General features: G+C 37.2%; 1 protein-coding gene across 1 annotated transcript in view; it reads left to right on the top strand.

Moving 5' to 3' along the window:
- The window catches only part of TNRC6C (trinucleotide repeat containing adaptor 6C), a 166,248-nt gene that overhangs the window by 69,574 nt on the left and 83,396 nt on the right, over positions 1-13,278 (top strand). Inside the window, 1 exon segment of the mRNA XM_044001379.1 lies at positions 7,655-10,258. Coding sequence (XP_043857314.1) covers positions 7,655-10,258 — 2,604 coding nt within the window.

Genomic DNA, 13,278 nt, shown 5'->3' with positions numbered 1-13,278 from the left:
TGTCCAGCAGATTTTCCCAACTGTCATTCCAACTCTTTCATCTTCAGTCTTTGCTTATCTAGTGATTCCTTCTCTGCTGCCCACAACACATCCATTTCTTCCTCATTCTTATGAAGGGAAAAGTCTTTATCTTTTCAATCCTGCTAGCAATTGTCTTATACACCTCTCTGCCCCTTCTCAGCTAAACTCCTTGAGAAATCTTTCTATACTCACTGCCTTCACTTCCTCTCCTGACTCTTCCTCACTCTCTTCTAACCTTCTACGATCTGACTTATTATTTCATTCAGCTGAAATTATTCTCTCAAAGTCCCCAGTTATTTCTTAATTGCTAACTAATGGCCTTTCTTTACCCTTCATTCTTCTTTACTTCACTGAAGCCTTTGACATTGTCAGTCACCCTCTTCTGGATACTTTCTTATTTCTAGGTTTTTGTGGCATTGCTTTTTCCTGGTTCTTATTGCATCATTTTCTCCTGATTCTTCTTCCAATTTGCCTGTCTGACCTCCCCTGTTTAGTCTTCTTTGTTGTGTCTTCCTCTGTGTTATGCCCAGATATTTCTGTCCTTGAAGGCACTGTTCTGGATCCCCTTCTCTTTTCCCTCTGTACCATCTCATTTGGTGATCTCATCAGTTCTCTTGGGTTCAGTTATCACCTCTATGCAAATTATTCCCAGATTGTCATATTCAGTTCTTTTCCTTTCTCCTAATTTCCAGTCTCACATCATCAAGTGCCTTTTGGATATCTCAGACTAGATAGGTATCTCTAACAAAAGAAAATTCATTATCTTTCCCCCAAATCCCACTCTTTTACAAACTCCCTGTTACTGTGGAGGGTACTGCCATCCTCCCAGGCCTCCAATACCATTCTTGACTCCTCCTTTTCACTCCACATTTCAAATCTGTTGCCAAATCATGTCATTACTACCTTTACAACATCTTTTGTAAAAATATCTTTTCCTCCTTTCACACAGCTACCAGCCTTCCACTTGGATTATTGCAGTAGCCTCCTAATGAGTCTCCCTCCCAACAAGCATTTCCCCACTCCTCTACTCAAATCCTCTACTCAGCTGCCAGAGTGTCTGCATCAAAGTTCTGATCATGTCAGCCCCTTTCTCCATAAACTTTAGTACCTCCATATATTCTCTAGGATCCGATATAAATTCCTCTGATTGATTTCTAAAGTTCTTTATAATCTGTGACCTTCCTAATAACTTTTTTTCATTCCTTGCACACAAATCATTTTCCTACTTCATGACTTTTCACCACCTATTTCCCATGGCTGAAATGCATGAGGTACACATGATGTGTGAGGGCAGGGTTGGTGTTTTTGCTTTTCATTTTCTCTCCAGTACTCAGAACAGTGTCTGTCACACAGTAAACATTTAATAAATATGTTTGCTTCAATTTCTTCAGTGAAACAAGAGTACTTGGGAATAAGGCATAGAGATACAGGAAGATTTGGGATAGATCCAGAATGAAACTATAATATTCGTATATTAATATGATTTATTCTCCCCAATTTTTTTTTGTGAGGCAATTGGGGTTAAGTGACTTGCCAAGGGTCACACAGCTAGAAGTATCAAGTGTCTGAGGTCAGATTTGAACTCAGGTCCCCCTGGATCCAGGGCTGGTGCTCTATCTACTGCGCCACCTAGAGGCCCCCCCCCATTTTATTTTAATAACTATAATTTCCACCCCTTTATTCCTGCCACAGCAGTAGTTAGCCTATAGGATAGATGAGAGCCTGCAGTTGACACATAATATAATTTTTTGTAACATTGCCTTCCACATATCTGCATCCTTTTATCTGTTTCTCCGTCATATATTAATGCCTGCTAGTGACACAAGCACTGTTATTCAGCCTTGCTAGGGGTCCTCAAACCCAAAAGTTTTTTGAACCTTGTATATATGTTCCTTCTTTATCTACCAGTACCTATCAGCATGGACTGTTCGGGAAAAGCCTGGGCATGCAAGATGGAAATAAATACATAAGATTAAAAAGTACTATAATACATAATTTCTATAAACACCAGTGCTATTATTTGACCTATTTTTCTGGCAGTTTGATATGATACACTAATAAGATAGAATAAAGTGAGGCTTACAGACTTAGGGGAGTATGAGAAGATGAAGGAAGTGATATTCACAACTAGTCAACTATAATGCATGAGTGTAAAGCAATGTCATTACCCATAAATAAATCTCTGTATGGAAGAGGGGAAAATAGCAGTAGTATTGGAGCAATAGTGATAAATATAGTTATGCAATAGGATATTTGATTTGATGGTTGAATTTAAAATATTACTGTATTTCATTTATTAATAATGGAATCCAAATGAAAGTTTTAAAAATTCCAATTGGAATTTGCAGCTTTCTAATGAAGAAAAAAAAGCTTTGTATGTAGTAAATATGGTCTATGCTAAGATGTTTATTATATAATTTTAAGAATCATCTAGGGGCAGCTAGGTGGCGCAGTGGATGGAGCACCAGCCCTGGACTCAGGAGTACCTGAGTTCAAATCCGGCCTCAGACACTTAACACTTACTGTCTGTGTGACCCTGGGCAAGTCACTTAACCCCAGTTGCCTCACTAAAAAAAAATAAATAAATAAAAATCATCTAGAGCATTAAGAGACCTCACATAAACTATCTAATTCAAACCTCTCATTTTTACGGATGAGGAACTGGGACCTTATGGGTATTAATTGCAATGTAGCTAGTAAGCATTCATGTCAATTTAGGGGCATTATATTAAATATAAAATTCTAAGTTCCATTGAGAGACTTTTTCTTTGAATAAGCTTCATAAGAGGCAGTGGATAGAAAGCCAGTCTCAGAGCCAGGAAAACCTGGGTTTAAGTCCTGCCTCTAACACATATTAGCTTTATGACCCTAGCTAGTCACTTAATTTCTTTTTACTCTAGGCAAAAGTTTCAAAGAAAATACAGACTGAGAGTTTCCTCATCAGGGAGTTTCTTATACCTCTAAAATCACAGGTCAGGCCCTATCCCTATAAGCCACTCACATTGATCTTTCTTACCTAATCTGTAAAATGTAAGCTAGTACTTTTTTATTCTAGATGTAATCTGGCACTCCTTTCTCTTATGCAGAAAATATCAAAATAACTAATTATATGAATGTTTTGTGATCCTAAAAAATGGTCCATAAAAGAATGGACAAGTCAAACAGATGAACTAAACCATATCTGAATTTGAGCTTTACAATTGTAAAATTTGAGCTTTACAATTGTAGAATAGGTTATTGTATTTTATCTTATGTAATCACCTGGTTTTAAAATATGCAGATTTATTATTATTTTTCTGATAGTCATAGTTTACTATTTTCAGGAAAATATAGTTCTTATTCTTACTATTTGATTTTTCCATTTCATTTTCATTACATATATTTCAAATGTCAAGTGAGGTTGGTGTAGCAAGACCAAAAAAAAATCTTAAGAGACAAGATAGCGGGCAGCTAGGTGGTGCAGTAGATAAAGCACCAGCCCTGGATTCAAGAGGACCTGAGTTCAAATTTGGCCTCAGACACTTGAACTGGAGAAGGAAATGGCAAACCACTATAGCATCTCTGCAAAGAAAACCTAAATGGGGCCATGAAGTGTCAGATATGACTGAAAATGACTGAACAACAACAAAGCATGTATAAAGCACTTAAAGGTTTATAAAGCACTTTACAAATTTTGTCTCATTTGATCCTCACAAAAAACCTTAGAGGTAGGTGCCATTATTATCCCCATTTTACAGATGAGAAAATTGAGGTGGAAAGTGGTTAGGTAATTTGCCTAGGATCACATAGCTAAGATTTGTACCCAAGTTTTCTGTCTACTGAACCACTTGTCCACTACAGATAAAAATTTTTTTGTGATAAAACACTGAAGACTATGTATTCAATAATTGGAGAATTGCTGAAGGAACTTTGGCATATGAATGAAACGAATATAGAGAATTTAGAAGCACTTAAGATGACATATGAAATGATGCAGAGTGTAGAAATCAGATCAATATACACAATGTCTACAAACAATGTAAATTTAAAATTTCTGAAAAATGTTCTTTAGAGTACTTTGGGTGTGTTTTGGTGAAAGTGTGTCAAAATAAAATATCACCTTTTATGAAAAAAGCTCTATCTAGAGATAAATGAGATAAGGTTGGACATGACTTTTTTTAAAAAAGAAAAAGAATGCCCACAGTTGGGAAAAGTGTAATTAATTCCTAGAGATTCTAAGTAAAGTCATCTAGTCCCAACTAGACCTGCCAGAGAATGCCATCCCCATAATCCCTGACAAATAGTCAGTCAGCTTCAGCTTGAAGATCACCAATGATGAAAAACTCATTAACACTCCCAATTTCACTTTGAAACAGTTCTAATTATTGGGAAGTTTTTCATTAAATGGAGCTGAAATTGTCCCCTTCAGCTACCACCCAGTACTTCTAGTTCTGACTGTGGGACCAAGCAAAGAACATTTGATCTTTCTTCTACATTAACAACTCTTCCAGTAATTGAAGGGAATGGCACTTGTGAATCCACATTATTACTTGAAACACAAGAAACTTTCTCTTGAGGAGGTCCATCTTCCTCCACAGGAAGTGCTTCTTATTTTACTCTTAGCTCTAAATATCCAGTGGTCCTTCTTTCATGTTGTCATGGTTGTCCACCCTTCAACCTCCTTTCACCGGGGCTTCTTAAAGATGCTTAATTTATTTGGGAAGATTTTCCTACTTTGTTATAATCTGCTCAGTTACCTTTAATTGGATGTTAGCACATTCTTGCCAGGCTGAAATGGAAACAGAATCCAAACCACAAGCAGAAATTGGTTTATCTAATTAGATCTAGATGCTTTATAGTTCCTATACTTCACTGGCTCCTTAGCTCATTGAGGAACTATCAGTACAGTGTCAGAGTAGCACATGGACGAGGTAAAGTGATTGATTGGAAGTGAAATCTGGGGAGTTCAATTTCCCATTTCTATAAGAATGTAGGTAATTTACACAAGTTTTAGGCTAAAAGTTTTTAAAACATCAAGATTTAATTATTATCTCTTATACAGATGACTCCTACATCTAGATACCCTGTCCTAATATCTTTCATAAGCTCTGGTATCCCAACACCACTGGCCCACTGAACCTCTCCACCTTAATGATCCATGGGCATCTCAAACTCAGCATATCTAAAACAGAACTCATCTTTCCTCCTTAACCTATGCTTTCTCCCAACTTCCTTATTTCTGTCAAGGATACCACCATCCTTCCAATTACCCATCTTCATAATTTGAAGATCATTCTCAACCCTTTCTTCTTCCTCATACCCAAACAATCGCCAAGTCTTGTCAATTCCAACCTCATATCTCAAACTCATCCTCTTTTCTATTCACACCACAACCACCATAGTTCAGGCTTTCATCACCTCCAAACTAGACTGTGGTAGTAGTGAATCAATAAGAATTTATTAAATGCCCACTCTACTAAGCACTGGTTATGCAAAGAAAGCCCCCCCAAAAAAACCCAAGCAAACCCCCCCCAAAAAAAAACAGTCCCTTTCCTGAAGGAGTTCATAGTCTAATGGCAGAGACAGCATGCAAAAAACCATGTATAAAAGATTTATATAGGATAAATTGGAGATAATCTTAGAGGGAAGGGATTAAGTTTAAGGAGGACAAGGGAAGGGCTTCTTGCAGAAGATGGGATTATAGCTGAGACTAAAAGTCTCTTAATTGGTCTACAGTCTCTCTCCCTCTCCAATCCATCTTCCATATAACTGCCAAAATAATAAAGCACAAGCATGACCATGTTACTCTCCTACAGCCAAGTTATTGATTAGTGTGAATGATAAATTCCCTTGAAAAATAAAATGGATTTGTATTTACATAATTCAAATATAGAAATATGTAAAATGTGATCATTGGTTCCAGACCTTATGGAAATATGTGGTTGGAATTCAAATAATGCAACTATTTCAAGGGAGATTCATTATTTGCACTAATGAGACCTGGCTCTATTGTCATATAGACTAAACAATTACTAATTAGTAATCACAATTACTTATCAAGTCAGATAAAAGTATTAAAAACTTGATTGAATAGCTCTTGGTATGCATCTGTCTTAAAGATAGTATTTGAGGTACTACAGTTGGGGTAGCCCCAAGCTCTAGAATGCATATTATCAACACCACTGCTGCCATTGCCCCTTCCCTGGATGAGAACTCCAAGACTATCAGGAGGTCCTGAATCCCATGCCTTTGCTCCATTCCAATATCACTTGATATTTTTAAACATAGTTCTTGAATACAACAACAGGTATTAAGTGCTTAATATGTTCAAGAGGCAGCTGCTGGCACAGCTCAGATACTTATTAGCTGTGTGACCCTGGGCAAGTTATATAACTTCTGTTTGCCTCAGTTTCCTCAACTGTAAAATGAAGATAATAACAGCACCTACCTCAAAGGGTTGTTGTAAGGATCAGATGACATAATATTTATTGTAAAATACCAGTGCTTATTCCTTTTTCCTTGCCTTCGAGACACAGAGACAAAAAGCAGCCCTTACCCTGAGGTATTTTTGGTAATTGATTGATATCTGATAATTAGCAATTAACCAGAAAAGCCAAAGAACTATATTGTACACCCTAAGAAATGTAAGATAAAATGGGGGGGGAATTTTTTTTAACCTGATATGTGATTTCATTAGTTCAGGAAATTCCCTCAATCAGTGCAAATTTGTAGTTTCTCTGCAACATATAATCTTTCAGAGTTGTCAAAGGCACTGAGGGGTTCGCTGAGACTTATTTAGGGTCACACAGCCATTATGTATCATAGACATAAATGGAACTTGTCTTCCTGACTGATGCCAGTGTTATATCCATTATGTAACACTGCGTTTCAATACAGAAATTAGCAGTCCTAAGTTACAGGTTGTAGCAGTCATATTGTCAGAGTATATGGCAATTCAAGATGACTAGCTTAAACTTTTTTTCTTTAAGAGATTTACAGCATTGGTTTTCAATCTGAGTGCCATAGACTTAGAGGCTATGGAGTTATTGCAAAGGATCTATCATCTGACTTAATAAAAATAAGCAAACTCACCCTCTATAGACTGAAAAATCTCTCATATATTATTATTTTACAAATTTATATAGGTACTATTGAATATGATAAAATACATATTCATTTGAAAGACTTAGTAAATTCATAATATACTAATCCAGGAGTCAGGAAGACCTAAGTTCAAATGTGACCTCAGATACTTATTAGCTGTGTGATCCTGGGTAAGTCACCTAACCTGTTTGCCTCAGTTTCTTCATCAATAAAATAGGAGTAATAATAGCACCTACCTTTCTAAGTATCAAATGAGATAATGATTGTAAAGCACTTAGAACTGTACCCAGCACAATATAAATACTATATAAATGTTTGCTATTATTATTTATTATAATAACTTTTTTTCCTCTATGATTACGAGTAATATAAACTACTACTATGGGGAAGGGAGGTCATAATTTTTCCTTTAAAAAAATAATCCTTTTACTTAGGTTAGAAACCAATGATTTATAGTAATTAAAAGTCCCCTCAATAGATTAAAAAAAAAAAACAGGTTGTCAGACTTGACAAAAAAGCCTAATTTTGAATCTTATTTAATCTTTTTCAGATCTCAGTCACAGTGGATTGGTAGACCATTATGAAAATTCCCAGTGGGGACAACAGCCTACTTTTAGAAGTGAAGCCAACTGCACCTGGGATAAAGTGATAATAGATAGGACTGACAAGGAGGCGTGGCCTTCCATTACAGTAACTGAGACTGAATCTGCTTCAGAATGTACTACAGACATTGACTCTGCCTCCAACTGTGGCCCAGAGAATAGTAGCATGGCTACAGGGAGTGCCCACGGCAACTTCACTGGACATACAAAGAAAAATAATGGCAATAATGGCGCAAATGGAGCACTCGTCCAAAGCACTTCTAATCAGAGTGCCCTTGGAGCAGGTGGAGCAAATGGTAATGGAAATTCATCTAGAGTGTGGGGTGTGACCACAGGCTCCAACTCTAATCTAGCTCACTGCTCTATCAGTGGTGGGGATGGGAAAATGGACAATATGATTGGAGATAGTAGAAGTCAGAACTGCTGGGGTACTTCCACCTCAAATGCTGGCATTAATCTTAACCTTAATCCTAATGCCAACCCAGCTGCCTGGCCTGTACTTGGACATGAAGGAACTGTGGCAACAGGCAACCCTTCCAGTATTTGCAGTCCAGTCGGTGCCATAGGTCAAAATATGGGCAACCAGAATGGGAACCCAACAGGCACTTTAGGTGCTTGGGGAAATTTGCTGCCTCAAGAGAGCACAGAACCACAAACGTCCACTTCTCAGAATGTGTCTTTCAGCGTACAACCTCAGAACCTTAACACTGATGGACCAAATAACACTAACCCTATGAACTCTTCACCAAACTCTATCAATGCAATGCAGACAAATGGACTGCCGAATTGGGGGATGGCTGTTGGTATTGGGGCCATCATCCCACCCCACCTGCAAGGCCTTCCTGGTGCTAATGGATCATCAGTTTCTCAAGTCAGTGGGGGCAGTGGTGAAGGAATTAACAGTTCAGTGTGGGGGATATCCCCAGGTAATCCTGCCACAGGAAATAATAATTCTGGGTTCAGTCAGGGGAATGGAGACACTGTGAACTCAGCATTAAGTGCTAAACAGAATGGATCCAGCAGAATAGATCCAGCTGTGCAGAAGGAAGGCAATGGAGCAAATGCATGGGATTCAGGGCCTCCTGCTGGTCCTGGAGTTCTCACCTGGGGACGGGGCAATGGCAGCAATGGTGTTGGTAATATGCATTCTGGAGCTTGGGGCCACCCCAACCGTAGCACCTCAAGTGGTGTGAATGGGGAATGGGGAAAGCCCCCAAACCAGCATTCCAATAATGACATCAATGGGAAAGGAACAGTGGGGTGGGACAACCCCAGCGTTACCAACCAGAATCCTGCCATACAACAGGGCAGCGAACAACTGAACTCTTGGGCCAAAGCTACGAATTCTGGCACTGCAACAAGTGAAGGAAGTCATGACAGTTCTGGAAGTCAAAATGAAGGAAGCACTGGAAGGGAAGGAGCTGGAGAGAGCCGACGGAGAGAGAAAGGAATTATAGACCAAGGGCAAGTCCAGTTGCCAAGGAATGACCTTGACCCAAGAGTACTGTCCAATACTGGTTGGGGACAGACTCCTGTAAAGCAAAACACTGCCTGGGAATTTGAGGAATCCCCTAGGTCTGAGCGAAAAAATGACAATGGGACGGAGGCCTGGGGTTGTGCAACTACTCAGCCTTCAAACTCAGGGGGGAAGAATGATGGGTCCATCATGAACAGTACAAATACCTCTTCAGTATCTGGGTGGGTCAACTCACCCTCTGCTGCTGTTCCAGCAAATACAGGTTGGGGAGACAACAACAACAAGGCACCAAATGGCCTCGGGGGTTGGGGGGACTCAATAAGCTCTACTGCTGTCAATAATGCTGCTGCCAAAAGTGGCCATGCTTGGAGTGGGACTGTAAATCAGGGGGACAAATCACCTACCTGGGGTGAACCTCAGAAACCTAAATCTCAAAACTGGGGAGATGGACAAAAGTCCAATCCAGGCTGGACTTCAGGGGGGGGAGATTGGACAGATTCATCATCTGTCCTTGGAAATTTGAGTGATGGAAAAAAGAATGGATCAGGATGGGATGCTGACAATAATAGATCAGGTTCTGGTTGGAATGATGCAAGATCTGGGACCAGTGGATGGGGTAGTGGCACAAATGCTAAGGTTAATCCAGGTACAAATTGGGGGGAGTCTTTAAAACCTGGTCCCCAGCAAAACTGGTCTAATAAACTCCAAGACAACAATGTGAGTAATTGGGGAGGAGCTGCTTCTGTTAAACAGACTGGATCAGGATGGGTTGGTGGGCCAGTACCAGCCAAACAGAAGGACATTAGCGAGGCTACAGGTTGGGAAGAACCTTCTCCCCCCTCCATTCGACGAAAGATGGAAATTGATGATGGTACCTCAGCTTGGGGTGACCCAAGCAACTACAACAATAAAACTGTAAATATGTGGGATAGAAACAATCCTATAATCCAGAGCAGTACCACAACCAATACCACTACCACCACCACCACCACGAATAGCAACTCAAACATGGTTGAAAATCTACCATCACACCAGTCGAGCACTCAGCTCAATCGATCTCCGTTGCTTGGTCCAGGTATGAAGAATGCGTTATACTCTCTGAAAATAGAAAATATTTTTCATCTCAGTACATACAGTATACATGTACAAATATACTGTGATAAGTATCAAAAGGCATTTAATTATCTTCTTGTAGATACTATATTGCATTTGTGAAATAGAAAGAATTACACAGCATTACTTGTAAACATTTACCAACAACAAGATTAATCAATAGAACAGAACCGTCCAGTTGGTAGTATCACTAGCTGACTAGTTTATAGGGCCTTCCCTACAACTGTCATTTCCTCTAACTCTCAGTAGGTAATATTAAGTCTTTTGAAAAACACAAAGGAAATCCCTTCAACTAAAGGTTAAGGACATCACTACACTAAAATATTTCATTCATGTAATTTTAGTGTCAATTTACAGATATCTTACTTTTTTTATTCAAATAAACCAACAGAAAAATTACATGGATTTTGTAACTAGGTAACTAGGTGTTACCTTTTGACTCTTGAAATAAAAATCATGTTAATGGCAGCAGATCCTCCAGTATATCTGAATTTTTTTTTCTAGAATTCTATATCATGGGATATTTTCCATGATTTAGAATACTGGTGTCAAACTCAAATAGAAAATATTATGTAATCTCATTATGTTATCTAATTTAATATTTATTTGTTTTGTTATGCAATTCCCAATTTTAATCTGATTCCAGTAGCACTCAGCTATTTTGCTGCAATGTATTTGACACCTCTTACCTAGAAAACTTAGTCATAGAAACTACAAAGGTGGTAACGAGCTATATTTGTGGCCTCATTTATCTTAATAAGAAAAATAGATAAGCTTTTATTCAAGAATAAACACAGCAAAGAGTTTGAAGAGAAAAGAGTAAAATAATACTACTTTACGTTTAATTGGTTCTCAACAATGACTATAAAAAGATATGTACTTTTTTATCCCAGAGTTGTGATTTTCCTAAAGTCACAAAGCTAATAGTGAATCAAATAAAATTATGAAAAGCACTTTATAAATCATAAAATACTATATAAATGTCATTTAATTTTCATCACCTTATTTCTTTATCTCCAAGCCATGTAGAAAATACCATATAACTTTTTTTCTTATTCTGTGTATCTGAAAGTTTCCTTCCACAAGAAGATCAAATGCCAACAAAAACATTTCAGATGAGAGAATTAAGGTTTTTTATTTATTTTACAAAGAAGATGAGTATTCTTAAAGAGAAATCTAGCTCTATAGTCACTTTTTGAAAATATTACTATTACCCTGTATATGGTGGCTGACATTTTAATCTTAGTGGGTTTACTACACTCATTTTTAAGGGCACAGATTAGGACAATCAGACCAAAACTAGAAATTGATTTTTTTTAAAAAGACTTCTATCATAGCATAACTTATATCATATTGTATCATATAATATAGGAAGTGGCATTTCGGCACTACAAAAATTAATTTGCTTTGTATTTAAATTATGTTAAATTATACATTTGTTCATTTTCATTGTTAAATTCCCATTTCTTATAACTCCTCTGAGATAGGACACCATAGTTAGTAGCAGGTGGCAGTGGATTTTATTAATCTCCTGGTACTTACAATGAGATTTTCCATGAGACTAAGCACTAGTATCAATAATTGAGCTCTTTACAACTACAACTGGGACTCAGCAAGGTCTAACTTTAATCACTGCAGAGTTATTTGATAAAAGATTTCATAAATCTCTTACTTTGTCCTAGTGATGGAATGAGGCCCCATAACCCACTTTATATGCTTTTTGTTAATGCCTAGTTTTATTTATCAATACGATGATATCTTTATTTTTTATCAATACAATGATATTTTGATTTTTCATTGATTTTTTTTTAGAATTTCTATTTTTGTGTTCCATGGGGTTTTTTGATTACTTGGGTTGCTTTTTTAGTGCATATCCAATTTATTTAAGTGTTCTTCCAGATGTAATTTTAAATAGACTGTTTACAGGTCATTGAAACTCTTTAACTTGAGCTCTAATTAACAAAAATATTCATTAGTCACTTGTTTCTTTTCTGCTATCTTCATTCAAGAAGATGACCTACATCAGAGATCTTAACCTTCTTTGTGTCATGAACAATCTGGTGGTGTCTGTGGAACCCTTCTCAGAATAATGCTTTTAAATTCATAAAATACATAAGATTACCAAGGAAACCAAATTCACTGTTATACAGTTATCAAAATATTAAGCAAACAGGTTTATGGACCCAAATTTTAAAATCCCTAATCTAGATGAAATTGGATTCTCATACTGTTGTTTTCTGGAATTCTGTATCCAGCCTAAATTGAGGCTTTGTACTGAAATTGTTGTTCCTAGAAATTGAAGATAAACAAGAAACAGCCTCATTTCTAACTTCATTCAGCTGAAACTGCTGTCTTCAAAAATTTACCAATGATATTATAATTGTCAGTTCTAATGGCCTATACACAATTCTTCTTAGTCTCTCTGCATCATTTGCCACAAAGTTCTCCACAATTCTTATACGGGGTAGGCCAGAAGTCACAATGTTTTAATAACTTTATAAAAAAAGTTTCTTTATTTTTCACCATTTATGAGATTTGATTTTTCACACATAATGTAAATTCATTTCCTATATATACTGTATATGATGTTGTGGTATTGTAAATTAAAAACAAAAAATAAAGGAGTTATTAAATACTGAAACCCCGTCATAACTTTTGGCTCACCCTGTATAGGTCCCAGTCTCTTCATTCATACAGCCACCTCATTAGTTCAAGCTCTCATCATTTCTCACCTGCTCTATTATAATAACTTCCTAATTGGTCTCTCTGCTTCAAATTCCTCCCCATTCCAATCCATGCTTCACTCAAAAAACAAAACTATTTTCTTAAAGTACAGGTCTGACCACATGTCCTGTCTTGTTCTTCCCATCTCTCTTCTCACATCCTCTAGAAAATTCTAGTGGTTTCCTTTTACCTCAAAAAGCAAGTTATTTGTTATATATATGTTCAGTTATTAATTTTTCAGATTATATAATCTTATAG

This window comes from Dromiciops gliroides, chromosome 4 (genome assembly GCF_019393635.1).
Source record: "Dromiciops gliroides isolate mDroGli1 chromosome 4, mDroGli1.pri, whole genome shotgun sequence".
Taxonomy (NCBI): Eukaryota; Metazoa; Chordata; class Mammalia; order Microbiotheria; family Microbiotheriidae; genus Dromiciops; species Dromiciops gliroides.
Note: the sequence above shows the minus strand (reverse complement) of the source record. Positions and strands in the feature narration are given on the sequence as shown.